This window comes from Calliopsis andreniformis, chromosome 6, assembly GCF_051401765.1.
Source record: "Calliopsis andreniformis isolate RMS-2024a chromosome 6, iyCalAndr_principal, whole genome shotgun sequence".
Classification (NCBI taxonomy): domain Eukaryota; kingdom Metazoa; phylum Arthropoda; class Insecta; order Hymenoptera; family Andrenidae; genus Calliopsis; species Calliopsis andreniformis.
The window spans coordinates 5,507,192-5,526,138 of record NC_135067.1 but is presented as its reverse complement, the minus strand read 5'-3'; the positions used below and the strand labels follow the sequence as shown (position 1 = coordinate 5,526,138).

Genomic DNA, 18,947 nt, shown 5'->3' with positions numbered 1-18,947 from the left:
TGACCTAATTCACATGTTACTGAGAAATTATAAATTATTACAGTATTATAATAACTTTTAACAGAATTCTATTCAATTTTGCTTATACTAAGTGAAATTTTATTTGAAAAATTTTCTTATTTTAAATGAAAAGCTATATTTTGTTAGAAATTGAGAAATGTCTTAAACATACATAAATTTACACAGTAAAGTTACATAAAAATAAATAATAAATAAGGTGCAGTCTTTATACTGTTATTTACAATTTTTGCTAAAAATATACATTGAAGTAGTGATTTGTGTAAGCCTTAGATTATGTACATGCAAAATTAACGTAATATATACACGTAACATTAACATAACCAGCCCTTAATCCAGTTTAAATTATACACTTTATTTATACTATACATTAGCAAACTCTGCTTCATTTACATCATACTCTTTCATTTTATTTTTTAATAACCACCACTCATCTAAGAATCCTACATCCACTACTCTTTCGTAAAATGTTATGTAACGTGGTTTTAAATGTGGACAAACAGCCTTATACAAGGAACATGCTTTGTCATAATTGTCTAGCCAAATTAAAGAAAGTATACCTAAATTCATTCGTCTTACAATTCCTTCATTATAACATTGCTCTAACCACTTTACATGATGCTCAGATATTGGATTACGTGTAGGTTCTCCAACTTGCATTACCTTCATAGTATTTTGTAATAAATGTTCTCTGAAGGAGGACTCATCTGGATTATGTTTGTTGAGATAAATGAAAAATGCTAGAACTAACGACAGCAATCATTAATATTTCATTTCTAAAAACTTAAATTGTTAGCTACTATTTTTATTATTTCATAAACAGTACGTACTAGAAGTGTATGTGGTGGCTAATATTGGACGTGTTTTACAATCTTTGACAACATCCACTGCTACATCTCTATAATCTATATAAACGTTATTCCAATATTTACCTGTAAATCAGAACGTACCTTGCTCATAATAAACGTTTGTCAAATAATATTACACATTTATCATTCTATCGATAAGTAACTCACCCCATCGTTCGAGGAACGTCCCTTTTAATCTTTCTGGCGTTTTAAAATTTCTTACTTTGTGCAAAATGTCATTGACATAAGTCAAGTTAGGTTTATACTTTTGAAGTCGATTGAGTTGTCCAAGACTCATGTTGTCTATTAAATTACACTAACAAACTTACGCTGAATATAAAATCATTCAAAATATGCATTTCGACCCATATAACACTGTGTTCCAGGATGTGTGAGGTTATTTTCGACAATGCAGTAAAAATTAATAAACGTTCACAGACACATCTGCTTTTAAACAAAGTTCTCCATAAGTTCAATTTTATAGATAATGTCGTTTATGCGTTATGTCAATTTTCGAATATTTAATTATCTCATGTAACATGTAACACTCCCATGTGATTGCCATATGACTTCGAAATTAGATCGCGATGAGAACACTAGGGGTCTCTGTGATGTATTTAATTTGAATCGTACAGGGTGTTTGGTTACAGATGGGAAAGAAGAATGTTGATATCGAACCGAAACCGAATCGAAACCAAATCGAACCAAAATCAAACTGAATCGAAACTAAATCGAAACTAAATCGAATCGAAACCAAATTGAATCGAAGGAATCAAACCAAGACATTCCCTATGAACGCATTGTTTTGATTCGGTTTTGATTACGTTTATATTTCGAAAAAGAAGAGCTTTGGGCCTTTTTTCATTTAGAAGAAAAATAGAATGCGTTTAACACCTTAACCTATAACGAGTCAGACTCGTGTACCTTTTACACTATCTTCGCTGCCGACTACGCGACAACGCGTGATGAGAATTTTTTGCAAGTAACCGATCACGCACTATCGCGTGAGGAGTCTATGTTTGCTTAATGGGTGCTCTACGGTTGGCAGTTTAGGATAGACACCCGTTTCAGATCGGCAGTGAAAGTGATAAAATTGCGAAAGAAAATCGTAGGTTGTTAACAAAGGGGGATCACTTACTTTGTTATCACCATATATATATCGACATTTACGTACTTTCGATATGTATCGACATTCACGTACTCTCGATATATATATCGATTAATACACTTATCGATACGATCGCTAATTTACGAGAATACCGGTGCCACGCACACTTATTGACAACGAAACCTAATCCTGGCCGATCCAACCTCAAACGAAACGTCAGACAACTTGTAAAAATGACCGCAATAACGGTTATTGGAAAGTTTTGGCAAGAGTACTCGAAAACGACACCGAAGAAACTTAAGATAATAGACGCTTATCTGCTCTATGTATTTTTAACGGGTGTCATACAATTCGTGTATTGTTGCCTCGTTGGAACGTTCCCTTTCAACAGCTTTCTCAGTGGATTTATTTCTTGCGTCTCTTGCTTTGTCCTTGGAGGTATTTTATTATTAATATAAATATTAATAATTTACTTAAGTTACCTACGATTTAATGATGACATCACTTTTGCAATAATTGTACACTTTCTAGAAAGTCTAGAATAGTTATTTAACCTGTATATAACAATAAGTTGACTCTTTGTATTCATGAATTAGTTATAAAATCGTTTGAGAATAGATTTTGCAGGTTTGTATTTTGATTAATAGAATTTTTAAGTAACGAAGTTCAGATTTAGTTAAATGTAACGTAGATGTGTTGTTTTGAATTTTTAATGGGTGTTAATTACAATCTTAAAAAATATGTACATAAATTAAATTATTGGAAAGATGAATAAAGAATGGCTAACGTTAAAGTCGGATTGTGTTGAGTTAAAAAGACCAAATATCAGATTGATATAACTTTTGATCCACATATGTTGATGAATCGTCAAAAGCAGTTAAGATTAATTGAAGCATTGAGCGTAGTAAGAGCGAACTTATTAATTTCAAAAATACCTTTTATTTTATTCACTCTTATAGAACACAAATAAAAGGCATTTTTCTCGAAATTTGTATTTTCGAAGTTCACTCTTAGTACCCTCAATGCCTCAATTCAATCTACGTATCACTGCAAACAAATTGAATGGTTACAGTTAGTGAAAATGAAAATGCAAATTGTTTATAGATAGAAATATATTAAATGATAAGCTGAAGTTTATGATTTTTATAACTAGTTTTGATAATAAAGCCAATTAGAAAGAGTAAAATTTAATTTTAAGCATTGTATTATAAAATTGTTTATACATAATTATTCACTGTTGCATGTAAAAGCATATCATGTTTTTGTTTCAGTTTGCTTACGGCTGCAAGTGAATCCCCAAAACAAAAGCCAATTTTATGGAATAAGCCCAGAGAGAGGATTTGCAGATTTCATCTTTGCACATATTATTCTTCATATTGTTGTAATGAATTTCATTGGTTGAAAGTAGAAAAAGTAACGCTTACTTGTAAAATTTTATAATAAAATATTCAAAACTATCCTTATATTATATTTAAGCCTGTTATTAACAATAACTGCATTGTGTTTTAAGTATATATTAGAAGCAAACTAGTTAAGGAAATGATAATCTATAGAGTAAATAAATTTTCTTTAAAAAATTTAAATTCTTAAATTTTAAGAGAACAAAAATTTAAAATGAGTATTCTCTATTATACTCTAAGTAAAAAAAAGTATTTTATTTAATATTGAACAGTTATTGGCATAAAGCAATCCTATGCGAAATACATATAATTGAAATGGAAATGTGTATGAAATGTTTGGATAATACGTGATATCTCAAACTGTTTTGGCTTGTTCTAATATTTTTCTTTTTATATTTTTATTCATTACAGGTATACAACATGTTTTTCATTTTATACCATTATCAACAGAAATTAATAAAGGACGTTTGAAAAAAAATATTCCACGAAGGAAAATATTTATTTTACACATCCTGTTTTGAGTATTCTTAACGTGAAACTTCACCTGATTTTGCAGCTTATTAACATTCAAATATAACTAAAAACGGTGCTGGCCAAAGAAAACAACATTCCTAAGAAAATACTTTTGTGGAATTTATGCTGACTGTTGAAATTCTAGTTACAAAAAAAGACATACTTTCATTTATAACGCTATTAAATAACATTTTGTTTACAAACGTACATTTTAAATATTATCTTCTCAATCGATTTAAATATTTATTCGCAATTACTTACATCGCCTCTAAAATCAAACATTAAATACTATAATAAAATTAATAACAAAAATTACAGTAACGATTTTATAACTATTAAAAACGCTAAATGATTTTATCTTTCATTTATATGAAAAAACATGAGAAAAAAACATTACCTTCAACAATATATTCTTATCATTATCAGTCCACTAATCCACCAATGAGTATATAATTCACAACCGCTCGATATTAATCATTAAAATCTCGTTTCTCTATTCTTAAGAAAAGTTTTCTTATAAACAGAAAATTGAGATTTCAAAGAAAATCTTAAAATTGGAAATATTGATTGCCAAGAATATTTCTCTTAAGAAAATGAAATAAAAGTTTTAAACATTTTTTCTAAGAAACTAAAAATACGAATTTTTCTAAAAACGTTATTCTAAAGTATAACAAAAATGACGTTTTACAAGCACTAATTTTATTTTTTCAAATACAGTAAGAATCCTGTGAAAAATTGCTCCAAAAGAAATAGACTTGAAAGAGGATTTCTAGCAATTACTTTAATAAATAAAGATTAAAAAGTAATTAAGTGAGTAATACTTTTAAGTTAATTTTCCTTAGTATTGTTAAAGAATTAAACTGTTAATACTTTAAGTTCATTGTCCTTATTCTTCTTAAGAATAAAAATCTTTTATTCTTAAGCAAACTTTTCAAGAGAAACGCATACAATTTTTAAGAAAACTATTTTAAAAAGATTAAACATGAAATTTTACATATGATTAAATAAAATTGAAAATGTGAGGAATATCTATGAAAATATAATGCAAGAAAATCGACAGACTATGATAGAAATGAATCAAAAATTTGTACCTCTAAAAACTATTTTCCTTATGTATAATAAAAATTAATCGCTAAAAGGAATTTCAGGAACAAACACACTGAATAAAGAAAGATAGTTTTCTCAAAAATAAGAAGAAAGCAAAGCTTGTAAGGCAAAAAATGTATATATGGATATATATATATAAGTGGACGTCGTCGGACGCATTAACCAAGAAAATCAGTCGTATACTCTTCATCAGAGAAGATAGCTGCTACAAAGCACAAAAAATCAAAATTTTTATCAATATATATTTCTCTGGTTTTCCTATCTTAAGAGGTGGCTTCTGAAACATGTTGGTCAGTTTCCTGCTTCTTTCGGTGTTTCTCAAAATATTTTCTCCTAGCGACAAGTCGCATATGTTCTTTGCGACATCGCAGGATGAGTTCTCTTTCGGACGAAGATTTGGAGAACCGTCCTGCTAAACTGGAAGGTTCTTCGCCGCTGAAATTGTTTATTATGAAAACTTTTGTGAAATGCTATTTTAAAATATTTTATAATCTGTTTACGTCAATTTTTTTAAATGAAGACCCGAAGGGAACAGCTTGATAAGTCCATTTTTCCAAGTTTCTGTTTTCGATATCATTTGGTGGCTAAGATGGAGTATTTTAATTATCCACAGCGAAAGGGGAAAATTTTTGATAGATTCCGAGATATAAGTGCAGAGAAATAACTTGATAAATCTATGAGAAAGAGGCTAATAATATGATAAGTCCACGAGAAATTTTAATGTTTAAGGAGAAGTTTAAAGATTTACACGATTTAAAAGTGTTTTACAGCCCAGCAACTGAAGGCTTTTTCAAGAAACTTCAATACAAAAAGAATTTTACTGTATAAGCAATACTAATACTAAAATTGATTATTAATATTTTCCCATTATTAATGTTACTATTTTATTTCAATTACTTAACATCTTCTGTCAACTTCAGTTACGTGATTTTTCCTATTTTTATTTGACATTTTAAAGATAAACTGTTTTATTTTAATTTTACTTTTCTGTATAAGTTGTTTGAATAAAAGATTATTATAGTACCTGATGCATTAAGCTACGGCGTCAAATTTTCAGTATGATAAAAAAATTCCTGTATAAACAAAAAATCAAATATTAAAATAGTTTTATAAATGTGAGATTGATTTGGAACGTCTTGAACTCTGAAATTGATCTCCTATAAAATTACGAAATTGTGACTTATCGAATTCTTCTCCTAGAGTCTTCAAATATTACGATTGGTACAATCACTATTTGTGTAAAGAAAAATTGTAATAAATAAATCAGAGGTTTTATGGAAATTGAATTACCTTTCAGCAATGGGAATGTCGAATTTTGGATCAGAGAGTGATGATGTTGAAGCAGTATTCAAAGGAACACTAATCTCAGTAGTACTGTGGATTTGAGGGACGGATTCCAGTTGAGGTTCTTCGATTAAGTGATGCGGTGGTATCAGTACACCGTCAAGGATGTTCTCAACAGTCCATTCTACTGATCTTGTCATCCTGAGATCTTCTACTATTAGGTTACGTGGAAAATGTGGGAACATCTCCTGTACCTATTAAGACAATAAATAATAATGATTAGTTGTGAAATGAATCGATTAATGTGACAGTAAATGCGCGTTCAACGATCTATTTATATGGCAGTTTTGGATCAATTCCACTGTTTATTAAGATTATAGCAAGTTCTCTCTTCTAGTATTGTTAGAATAATACAATGAAAAACAAATGTTTAAAAACTAGATTGTAATGTATTAATGAAGCAACATGTTTCTCTCAAGGGGAGATTCTCGTGTAGCAACACTAAAAGTTCGAGAGTGAACCGAAATCTATTCTACTAAAGTTTTGGGGACACAAAACAGTCACGCCTTACTATTAAATCTTGTTACGTTAATAAATTGTAATTTAGTAGATAGAAAATGTTAAGTTAATTGACTCGTTAAATTCTAACACGAAAAATGATAATATAATTAAAAAATAATTAAGTTTATGTTTATTCGATATACTTGTCTAATCATGGCATCCATTTGTGAGTTGTTGTGTGCAATGGTAGAAATATTTCCACGTAGCCTGTTATGGGAGACTTCGACGGAAAAGCTTGGTAGCCAAGAGACATATCTTGAGCCATCGAAATGAAAGAAATGATTTTCATTTCGTCTAGCTGGTGTCTGTGGTTCAGCTGGTAGCTCTTGTGTGTTTTCACGATGGTTCGGTTGCATGCTCAGAGCAAGTCTGCAAGTTGGACAGGATGTATCTTGCTCTAACCACGACTGTAAACAAGAATTGTGGAAGAGATGGTCGCAGGGTAGTTTTCTTGCAGTTTCCATTTTCTCCCAACAAATAGCACAGTTGTCGGAGTTTTCTGTCAGTTCTTCCGCTGTCGCCATTGGATAGCTAGAAAAGATATATATTTATTTAAAATTACTTCTATTTACTTAAGTTATACTTCTACCTCAAATTAAGAGTATAAAGAAACAGAATGCTCACTTTTGTTCCATATGGTTTAATACAGCAAGGTAGTTTCTGTGCTTTGTAATTTTGCGTTGTATTTCATGGAAAAGGTATCTAAGTTGCATACAGATTACAAGGGAGGCCATGCTCAGGAAGATGTTGCTCCAAAGTAGCATGTGAACATGATGAAGGAAATCCACAGCCAGCACTATCAGCTCTGCTGCGAGATCGGTGTAATAGGTCAGAGGACCTCTTTTGTCCCAAGATCGTTGCGAGGAAGTTCCAGCTCTTCGTGTGTCATATAGGTGAATAATATATCGCACCATAACATGAAATGTTCTCACGCCTAACAGAATACACTATAAACAGAGAAACAGAATATAATTATCACAAGAGTTCTTACTCATGCTGTAATCTATAAATATCTAAATACTTTGATAATTTTTCGATTTACTACGATCCACTCAATCGAACCGAATTAATCGAATATCCCAATAATCATTTCATCTGGATTTTGATATCTGAATATATCTGGATTAGAGTTCTTATTATTCGAATATCCAAGTACTCGAAATACTTGGATATCATTCGAATCTGAATCTGCATATTTTGTGAGGGTACAATAGAATTTTTAATGTGAATTGAATGTTTAAGTTCGATGGTCACATTAATGATACAAATAATAGACGAGTAGTTTAATAAACAGAAAAGCTACGATTTCCACATTTCGTAATATATTAATTTTAATCAAAACAAAAAATTCAAATTCTCTTACTTGAATGTTCGAATTTAAATCCAGATATTCGAGTAGTCAGACTCGGATGTTGAATCCAAATTTAAGTTATAATGAATATTTTGAATATTCGGATATTCAGATACTGAGACCAAAAATTGTAATTATTAAATTTCGCAAATGTGCTCCTTTTAATTTCAATTCAACGTCCATTTGCTTCCAATCACTTATAAATTTAGCATATTTTTACTTTAAAAATAGCTTCTTACTCTTAGTCTGCTTTTAAAATCATGGCAAGAATTCAACTTACCTCTGCCGCAGTAAAGACGAAAGTATTGAAAGAAACGAAGAAGAAGGCTGCAGCTGTACATAATAGCAACATGAAGGAGGACAAAGCTAGAATTGCTGCAAGCAGTCCAAAAAGTCTTGCATGACTCCAACCTGGTGTTGTCGGTGAGAAGGATAACTGTAAAATAAAAATACTAAGTTTAGCAAAACGAGAAAGATGAAAAAATAAATTTTACCTCTAGTAATGCACAACCTGCTTAATTCTTGTACATGGTATTCTACGAAACAACAATAGTAATCAACTTATGTAATCTCTTACATGAGCATACTGAGGTAATCGCTAATCTCTTACAATTGAGAAAGTATGATCTACATCTACATAATTTAATTTCATCAACTACTGATAATATCAACGTACAATACATCTTTGAAAAATCTGATCTTGTACGATGGTTTTGTTTTGTTAAAGAAATGGCACAGACAAGAAGTACTGAATGTCGCATAGATGAGATAGGTATAACCAGGTTACTTCTATTTGATTATACTAACGGGATTCGTATGAATTCATTGCATAACGGAGTCACGAGAGTCTTTGTTTTTATACTGAAGTCTTCGTCATCCGATGGACTAGATACGATCAGCGCGTCACATCTTTCGGTTTCATTCTGTCTCACTATCTTTTAAAATAAACATTTATTATTCATTTGAATTTGCAGGCATGAAATTTATCCTATTCTTCATAAAATTTAGACAGGATTAAAAAATGAAAATACTATGTAATTCAAGAATTTTGTTATTTTTAAGCATTAATTTAGATGAAATGAATAGACACTTTAATTCGAGATTAATTAGAAGTATCTCCAGTAAGACTTTCGGTAACTGTTCGCGACTTAAATTTGATAAAGTACAATTATCGAAGTTTTGACGAATTTTGAATAAAAAGAAATATTAGTGGCAAATATAATACACAAATTTTATACTACTTTTCCACTATTGTTTTATATATTTCTATAAACTTTTAATTTATTATATTATTTATGGTGTTTTATTAGGTGATTATAGGGAATATTCGACAACAGGTATCAGAAGTTTTCAGGGGCGATTCTACATGGTAAAATAGTACGAAAATTAAGAATAACAGAACTGCGTTTAACACTTCGTTCCAGAGTTATTAATTATTGAGTAAACGCCTAAAATACACGTAAAATATGTCTAGCTTGGGACGTAGTCTCCTGTTGATGCACAAACAAGTCTCAAGTGAGATACAGTGAAGCTGGTAGAATAAGTCTCAAGTCAGCCATAGTAAAACCAATAGAATAAAAGTCAAGTCAGACAAGTAAAGACAGTAGAATAAGTCTCAAATCAAACAGAGGAAAGTTAGTGGACTGCATTAAGTCAGAAACAGTGACGTCAATAGAGCAGGTCCAAAGTCAGACATATTTTACGTGACTTTTAAGCGTTTTCTCAATAATCAATAATTCTGGAACGAAGCTTTAAACGTACTTATATCATCCTTGATATTCGTCTTATTTTAGCGTATAGAATCAACCTTTAAAATTTCTATCATCTATCGCTGAACACCCTGTACATATATGAAATGTATTCATAACCCTTGTACAAACTGTGCTCGGGTCAATATGACCCGATTTAATTTTTACTGGTCTTTAGCAAAAAACTGGAATTATGTAAGTTGATTGGCTTTTAGTAAAAATGATTGAAGAATACATCTCCCTGTGAAATTGCATATAATGGCGCCTGTTCTGTTTAAAACATTTTTTATATTCATACGGGATAATTATTTGAATAATGTAAGAAATTTCAGGAATTTTTCTAGTTCGACAGTTAACAGTAGTGTTCGAGAATTTTTCGAAACAAACCTCATAAACATATCAATTTAAATCTTGGTGTCTTCACCACTGCCTGTTTGTAACTCTGAATAGATGATAAAAATTGAAAGAAAATAAAGCTAACACTATTTAACGTGAAATAAAAAAAATTTCGATATTTTACTAAATAACTATTTAAGGAATTAATTACTCAACGTTGATTCATTTCTTTAGATCGAGGTGGTTGACTCCCTTAAAGTAACTTATAAAAGTTAGCGATTGTAGAAAATCCAATGAATGGAGGAACTGGTCTACCTATTTCAAAGTTTGAAGAATCGACATTTCGTATCCACGGACGTAACATAGTAGCAAAAATTTATTGGCAAAGTTGTACCTCACGATGGACGATGCAACAATGGTTGTCGTGGTCTCAACATAAAAATCGAAGGCCGAACAAAGGCAACTTACATATTCGAACCGGTCCTTGCAGAGCTGGCTGAGTAGACTCAGGAAACCAAGTGCGGTAAACCAAGCGCACCAAAGAACTACCTCGCCAACGTGCTGTACATTCAATACGCCAAACATGAAGATGAACTTGTAGAACACGAAGTTCCAGAACTTATCCTTCAGGTGTTGCCTTTCAGAGACTCGAAGCTCTCCAAACACCAGCTTCTGGATAGTTTTTCCCAGAAGAATAAGCATGCAATATGCCATGTTGATGAGGGTCTGCAATGAAAAGAACATTTGTTAAAATACAGAGCGGCAAAAAGCATAGTCATTTTGTTACGTGATAATGACTGGCTATCAACAAGTTACAACACTGAAAAAATTAAGTATGAAGGACGGAATTATCGTAGGTACTGTGAAATGGGGTGAATAGAAACAGTGGGGTGAATAGAAACAGTGGGATGAATGGAAACTCGAGGTGGCAATAAATAGTATTAAAATGGTATTAATAGTAAATAGTATTTAAATGGTATTGTTAATAGTAAATATTATTTAAATAGTATTATTTATAGTAAATATTAAATAGTACATAATATTTATTGTTACCTACAGTTACGCTTTTATTTACCCCATTACTTTTATTCGCCCCATTTTATGGTAGTATTATAATATCTTAATTATGAGTCAGACGGTAGTGAGTCAGAGATTCTCTGCAGATGCATAATTCTCTGGTCATAATGCCACCTTCAAATTATTAATTAAGTTGCTTGATTGAAAGTGGCTTGTATCCAGGTAACTTGAAAACAGTTTACCAATATGCATCTGGTGTTTCGTTCGATTTGGAATATTCTTCCAAGTTTTAAGTGAAGCTAAAAGGTTCTCTCAAGTTTTCTCGACTTCAAATAATACATTTTGAACATTATGAATTTTGTATAAGACTCGCTCAGGTTAGTGAAGTTGCTTGTGCTACGCACTGAGCGAGTTGATACGCCTGAATGCTAACAATTTATAATATTTTTGATTTCTAATGCACAGAAGAGAGCATAAGAAGGATTTAAATTTAGAAGTAAATAAAATTTGAAAAATTATTTCGAGTAGTTAAAGGGATCGGTGGTGCTACAGTCCCATACAGGTTCTTGATCAAACGTATCTCAAATCTGAACAGGTTAAAGGCCGAAAGAAATTAAGAGAAAAGAATATAAAATATGTAAATTGAATTTATTGTTACAACTATAACTAGTTAAAAGTCGAATAACATAATGTTCCAATAAGAAAGTACATAAAAATGAATATATAAAAATATGTGTAGATTGATAATACAATATATAGATATATAAAAATATAAGAACAGAAATAACTATTTTGATACATACAAGCAGACATTCATTCTCTCTCTTTTATTGTGGAATAATTCAGACTAGGGAGATTCCCACAATCTTTAGACTATCTGAAATTATTGCCACTTGTTGCAAAATGATTATTCTTTAAATTTTCAGAACAAAAGAAAGAAACAATATTAATTTCAAAGGCTTACCAATACAATTTCTTTTTCCTATTAAAATCTCCTTAAGGTAATCTTAACGTCTCGTTTTTAAATTTGCTCTTGTCGGTAACCCTGCATGGAAGAAAGAATTAGACACGAACTCACACATACACACACTATGGATTTAATTGGTTAACTATTACACATCAAATAATTTGAAAATAATATGTATATATAATAAGAAAATGATAACAAAGAACGAACAAAAATATGAATTTACACGAACTTCCTAAGTCCTTTTCTTCCTACTTAGAGGTTTAAGCAATAAAAGAAAACTCTGTCTCTAGAAGATCGCAGACTCGCGATTGTACATCGACAAGTGACACGGCATCACCCTTTCAAAAGGATCCAGGATCAATCATTCCGATTATGGAAGGGTTATCCCGCTGCTTCATTAGCTAATGAGAGCGTGTGTTTGGCACTACCAAGTCCCCGATTGGTCAAGCTCTATGGTTAAAGAAGCCTAAGTAACGTGTATGTGTGAACATTCCAATTCTCTCTTTCGCATCATAATTTTCTCACGCGACGCACCACCCGACTCACGGCAATCTATCGTATACATCTGGTGTATCGCTTTACAATAACTAATTAGCCGAAAGAACTTTAAACATCGTCCGCAGGGATTCGAGGAAGCTGACCCTCAGTGTTCTACTGGGTATTCTTAAATTTTGAATTTAAATATTAACTTGGGAAGGTTTCCCACAACGCTTACGCATTGCCAAATTATCAATAACCAAAAACTATAAAAGTATGAACTTAACTAAGAGTGTCAAAATTCCGAATCCCATTTATACATATTTAACAAATGAAAAATTATATTCAGAAGGGATCACTGCGTATACAATATGATCTTTCATCCTACGCCATTTGTGAGATAACGCGTTGGTGAGATTGTACACTGCGCAATGGGACCACGTTGATTTCAAGGAAGGAATGCGTTATATTAGTAAGTCGATCGCGTTGCCGAAAGGGATATTTAATTTCATAAACTCAAAGGCCAGGATTACGTTCGATTAGGGAAGTTCTCAAAATGCATTGCATTATCGAGACGCGATTCAACCGAGTTGTATATATAAAAAGAAATTTAATTTTTTTATGTTCGGTAGGTAATACTTGAATTCAAACCATTTGTATTCAGATATCTTGATATCAAGTTTATATTCATATAAATCAAGTTGCTTGAATTCAAGTGTGGTAGTATACATCAATCAATATGTATTTCAAGGGAAAGAAAATATGAAATAATCTCAATTTCATTTGAAGCTTAATCAAGTTGGCAAAATTAAAAATAGCTACAGTTTACCGAAAAGGTAGCGGAACAAGTAAATTTTGCACTGATTGTGGTTTTGGCCATAAAAGGATACGTGTAAAATTTCATGAGGAAGAATTCACCAGTTCCGGAGATTCTAAAACCGCTAATTGGATAGTGGTTTTGAAAAAAATGACTAGATTTTCTGTTTGATTTACAAACATAGCAGCAGCACTTTACAAGTCGCATAATATTGTCAATTTAAAAAATTTGAACGTTATGTCCAAATATAGAATATTATATTTTAGGCTATACATTTTAAAACTTTTGATTTTAAGAAAATGTGAAAAGGACAAAATATATTTCTATGAAATTCTAAACTAAAAAGATTCTGCTAAGTCTTATACAACTCAGACTCTTTCAAAAAGTTGCTTATCACGTACAGTAGTGGACAGATGTATATATTTAAATATTTTGAGATAAAATTTGATAGACAGTGACGTAAATTTTGGTATTTTAGGTTTTTCTGCTTTCAACGAGATAGTTATCTAAAACTCAGAACTTTTATTTAATTTGAGACTGGTTGTTGCATAACACTCCTCATGTTTTAGAAACACCCTTACAATCTTTCAACGTCAACCTAATTGAATATGTATAGGAACAACTGAAACGTATCATGAAAATAATTACAAGAATTATTAGGAGCTCTTACAAAAGTGAGGGCAATAAATAAAATATCATAAAATCCTCCTAATAAAAATCATAAAAGGGGCCATATTACCACCCCTTCCTCTAATTCAATATTGTAACAAAGATAACTCCACGACGAAAAGATAGCGGACTGTAGTCATCGAAGTTAATAATATACATACACGAAAGCAAAAAGTAACTTTGTCATTAGCTACCGAATACACAGCAAACAGAATTACATAACATGTTTTGCTACATTTACCATTTCTTCTTTCACAAAAACGTTCACGATTTTTATGCAAAAATACAAATGATACATAATGAATACCTCAAACAAAAAAGACATTTACAGATAAAATAGCATTCGACATTCTATGTATAGGTAAGATGTTCTTATACGATACTCTTGCTTCAAAAATGACCACTCAGGGAACGTAGTTTACGAATTACCACCATAAAGCAGTTTAGTATAAAGTACACTTTGGTGAACGTACTGTTTTGAGTTGTGTCACTCTTGAAGCAAGTATTCTTGCATGTACGAAGAAAGAGGAGCAAACGATGAAAGAAACAGAAGACAGCTGTTAAGTTTTCGGACCAACCATCTTTGTTTTTAGGTCGCCTGACATTTCGAGTGGCTGCGTTCGTACACACATTTTGCAGAAATTTTTAGAACAGCCACGCAATGAGATTTAGGTCGCGATGCGATTTAACAATCGCGAACGTTATTTTCCTCCCACACAGTGGCTAACCAAATGCGTCAGCTTTCTCAACTTCACCGTACTTCGCATGAACGTTAATGCGTTCTTCGCCGTATCGTCATTACAAGGAAAACCAAATGACGTTTTTTTTTATTGATTAAGCATAATCGTTATCGTTATGTGTATCTGGTTAGTCATGACTCAGGAGTGGCTGATAATATTTTTATTTCATACACAGTGCGTCATAGCTGAGCTATTACACTGTTCAACAAATTTTGACTTTTTTTCGATTTTGTAAACGTGAATAAACATTTCTTATAGATTTTGACGTGCTGATTACGAATCTGCAAACCGTTTTGTTCCAGAACGTACAGTTTTTGAAAAAATCAATTTTGAAAAAAATGACAAATTTTCAACTTTGGGATTTTTCTGTGCTTTTGCCGTAGTAGTTATTTAGTTGCTCTTTGCACGAAATAATTCTGTGAACTCTCCCGAATAAAATAATATAAATAGTTATTAGATTATAAACATCGAAATAGGTTTAAATAACAATTAAAGTGAAAAGGACACCCAAAACGCACCCATTTTTGCTGATATTTTTCACTTTATTTCAAAAAGTAAAGGTCTAGGAGAAAATTTGACTATAACACGCGATAGAGCAAACCTTTCCACTAAGGAAAGCATCAAGCGAATGTTCAAAATTATTTTTGTTTTCAATATAGAAATAAAATAGTTTGGCGAAACGCGCGCCGGCGGCAGTGGTACTCAATGACGTCAATGCGTATAGGGTCCGCGGAACGGCAGGCGATAGGCGAGGCGTCCACCGGCGCGCGCCGCTATCATTGAGTACCACTGTCGCCGCCGCGCGTTTCGCCAAACTATTTTATTTCTATATTGAAAACAAAAATAATTTTGAACATTCGCTTGATGCTTTCCTTAGTGGAAAGGTTTGCTCTATCGCGTGTTATAGTCAAATTTTCTCCTAGACCTTTACTTTTTGAAATAAAGTGAAAAATATCAGCAAAAATGGGTGCGTTTTGGGTGTCCTTTTCACTTTAATTGTTATTTAAACCTATTTCGATGTTTATAATCTAATAACTATTTATATTATTTTATTCGAGAGAGTCCACAGAATCATTTCGTATAAAGAGCAACTAAATAACTACTACGGCAAAAGCTCAGAAAAATCCCAAAGTTGAAAATTTGTCATTTTTTTCAAAATTGATTTTTTCAAAAACTGTACGTTCTGGAACAAAACGGTTTGCAGATTCGTAATCAGCACGTCGAAATCTATAAGAAATGTTTATTCACGCTTACAAAATCAGACCCGTGTTGAACAGTGTTATCATTAACTGTTCCTGGTTCGGGAACAAGAAAATGTGGTTTCATTTACGAGGCATTAACACTTTGGCTAGCACGTTAATGATACGAGTGACAACCTTATACATATGTATATGATACTAACTTATACGATTGTGATGTTAATATGAATTTTCAACGAAGATTGCTATAATGAAAGAATTGTTTAAATCGAACGAGAAGACTGAATATGAATGTTTTCATGTGAAGTATAAATATTGGGGTACACAATTTGATAAATAGTGGTTAAACGATACAAACTGTTCATTTAGAAAACTTAACATTTTTTTCTCTACAATTATCATGCACAACTTTGTTAATAGATCAGCTGTGGTGTATTTTAAATACTGTGGAAGCGTTTTGTTAGATTTTTTGTTACTCAGATTGTCCTTTACTGTGGGCTTTATTTTATAATTAAGTATACATAGTTTATTCCAACCAGACAAATTACTTTTGTTTGAATTCTTCATTTTGTGATTATCAAAGGAAGCATTCTTTTATTTCACTTTGTATTTGAATATATGTTTCCTGAAATAATTCTCTGATTTTATTATATCAATTGCAGATGTAAACATAAACACAGATATCCAGATAGTGGTTTATGTACACAATTTTACATTATATTTACTTTTGTATTTGTGAGATTTAATTAATGAAAAAAATTACTTCAAAATAATTTATCCATTCTTGACATGAAATAAAGTTATTTTCGCAAACTGTTTTTAAAAAACATTTTCAGTAATTCTTTAGTTGAAACTACAATTTTTTATCTTCATTTCAAGGAAGATTTTTCCTAAGTGTGATTTAAATATATGAAATAATATTTATACTAAGTTTAATTTACCAACCGCTGTAAATAACAAAGTGTTTTAAAATATCATTTGTTATTTCATATCGCGCGTAATTTATCCTCAGCTCTACTCTATGCTTCATTTAATATAGAATCACGTCAATGTCAGACGCCAGACGAAATTATTTAGTCTGTTAATTAATCAAACAGAAGAATAATAAGCATTAACTTTCTGTTTGATGGATCTTCGTATTTGGACGTAAAAAATGGATAAAAACAGCAAAAGCTGCCACTGAACGATAATGAGGGTATTTACCTCATTATCTGTTCACAACCAAAACAGCTTAATTTTATGCATGAGAATTGTATCAACTCTGTTAATCAATAATACAATAGGAGCGCACTTTTTTGTTATTTATGATTTCTAACAGTAAAGAAAAGTTGCCTTGTCTTTTAGACTTCAAGGTATTTAAATACAATTTTAAGTATGTAAGTTTCAGTAACAGAATTGAAGTTATATAGAGTTTAAAGAAAGTAATTTCTCTTTCTGATGTTATTTACGCGTTTACTAGGTCTTCTTTTCTAACAAGACTTAATTAATCAAATAAAATCATGAAAAAAAACAATAGAACATTTTAAATGGAAAGAAAGCTTATATTATTATTCTTGTCAAAAAGGACAATCTATCTCAATGTTAAATCAAGACAAATGAGTAACAAGAACAGCTTATTTTATGAAGATTGATTCCTTAAGATGCAGATTTAAGAAAAACACACGTCGTAATACAATTTTAATCAAATACATAGAAAAAATATAAATTTTTTACCGTAAAAATATACAAAAATTAATTGATACAAAATTTTGTAACACTAGAACTATCGAGTTTTAGTGTTATCTGTCTATTTTCAGTAATGTGTCAAAGTGTAATATTTTTGAAAAAATACACAATCTACAAAAATGACGTTTAATGTCATAATAACAAAAATAATAACGTTTGTAAAATATAAAACGAATCTACTATCATTCGCTCCATTAGTTCTAGTATTAAATATGTTTAAATAAAAACAAAATTCAGTCATGGCAATGCTTATTTGACTATTAGAAGATGGTTAAACAATTTCATTTATTATCGTTTTATTCTAATAGACAGGTCAGCCAAAGAGTTAGCTCGAACTAAAATTAGCTGCCTTTTCGGTCGTTTGGCAGACGTTAACATTGTTGGCGGTACGTGGCTTAACAGAATGCTATTCACTGTCTGACTTCCTGCTTCCTATGCCAAAGAGGAAAAACAGCGATCCGCAGTGCGTTCAAGGTAACCGATACAAGAAGTTCAAACGAGCACAAACGCAGATTGTATCGCTCTGAGAAAGTGTTCATCGAATATAAAAGTCTTGCAATATGCTCTTCTCAAAAATCTAACGTGTGATATATTGTAGAGTTGAATTGTTTATGCTTTGTTATTCATGTTTAGTTAGAAAATGATATTCAGAATAAACGCTAGGCAGTTCAAATTCAAATGCTTCGACGTCTCGAGTGTCAGTGTTTTCATATTTTAAGAGTGATAAATAATCTAGTGCGAGAATGTGGACGGAAAATATTTCAGTCGCTGTTCGAGTGGTTTTAAGTAATGTCTACATGTTAGCTCTTTAGTGACAGGCCACATATGAGTAGCCTATTTGCCAAAATGATTAACTCTGCAATTTTATAGTTATAAGTTATATTTCTAATTTGACTAGAAATGAAATTTTTATTTTTCATTTTTAGACTTGGTGATGTTCGTATTTTGTTTTTTGGAAAATTAAATTGTATATTATGAATAATTGTACACATAGATAGCTTATATTATAGCATAAAGTTACAAATCTTTTTTTATAACGAAAAGTTCGAAATTTGCAAA

General features: G+C 31.2%; 3 protein-coding genes across 4 annotated transcripts in view; 1 reads left to right on the top strand and 2 right to left on the bottom strand.

Moving 5' to 3' along the window:
* Positions 1 to 218: 218 nt before the first annotated feature.
* Positions 219 to 1,629, bottom strand: LOC143180288 (mitochondrial import inner membrane translocase subunit Tim29). Its single transcript, XM_076379913.1, has 3 exons — positions 1,035 to 1,629; positions 849 to 950; positions 219 to 764 (listed from the first exon to the last, which is right to left on the bottom strand). Exons 1-3 carry the CDS (start codon positions 1,162 to 1,164, stop codon positions 382 to 384), a joined length of 615 nt encoding a protein of 204 aa, XP_076236028.1. The 5' UTR covers positions 1,165 to 1,629; the 3' UTR covers positions 219 to 381.
* A 483-nt stretch (positions 1,630 to 2,112) lies between these two features.
* On the top strand, positions 2,113 to 3,431 carry Dad1 (dolichyl-diphosphooligosaccharide--protein glycosyltransferase subunit). Its single transcript, XM_076379914.1, has 2 exons — positions 2,113 to 2,412; positions 3,246 to 3,431. Exons 1-2 carry the CDS (start codon positions 2,208 to 2,210, stop codon positions 3,374 to 3,376), a joined length of 336 nt encoding a protein of 111 aa, XP_076236029.1. The 5' UTR covers positions 2,113 to 2,207; the 3' UTR covers positions 3,377 to 3,431.
* Positions 3,432 to 3,744: 313 nt separating this feature from the next.
* Positions 3,745 to 18,947, bottom strand: part of LOC143180287 (E3 ubiquitin-protein ligase AMFR) — a 30,452-nt gene continuing 15,249 nt past the window's right edge. For both annotated transcript variants that reach the window (XM_076379911.1, XM_076379910.1), the window contains 6 exons: positions 10,743 to 11,000; positions 8,471 to 8,626; positions 7,464 to 7,786; positions 6,983 to 7,370; positions 6,285 to 6,532; positions 3,745 to 5,429 (listed from right to left, as the gene is read on the bottom strand). In XM_076379911.1, the coding sequence (XP_076236026.1) occupies positions 5,258 to 5,429; positions 6,285 to 6,532; positions 6,983 to 7,370; positions 7,464 to 7,786; positions 8,471 to 8,626; positions 10,743 to 11,000 (1,545 nt within the window). In that variant the 3' untranslated portion in view covers positions 3,745 to 5,257. The remainder of the gene's footprint in view (positions 5,430 to 6,284; positions 6,533 to 6,982; positions 7,371 to 7,463; positions 7,787 to 8,470; positions 8,627 to 10,742; positions 11,001 to 18,947) is intronic.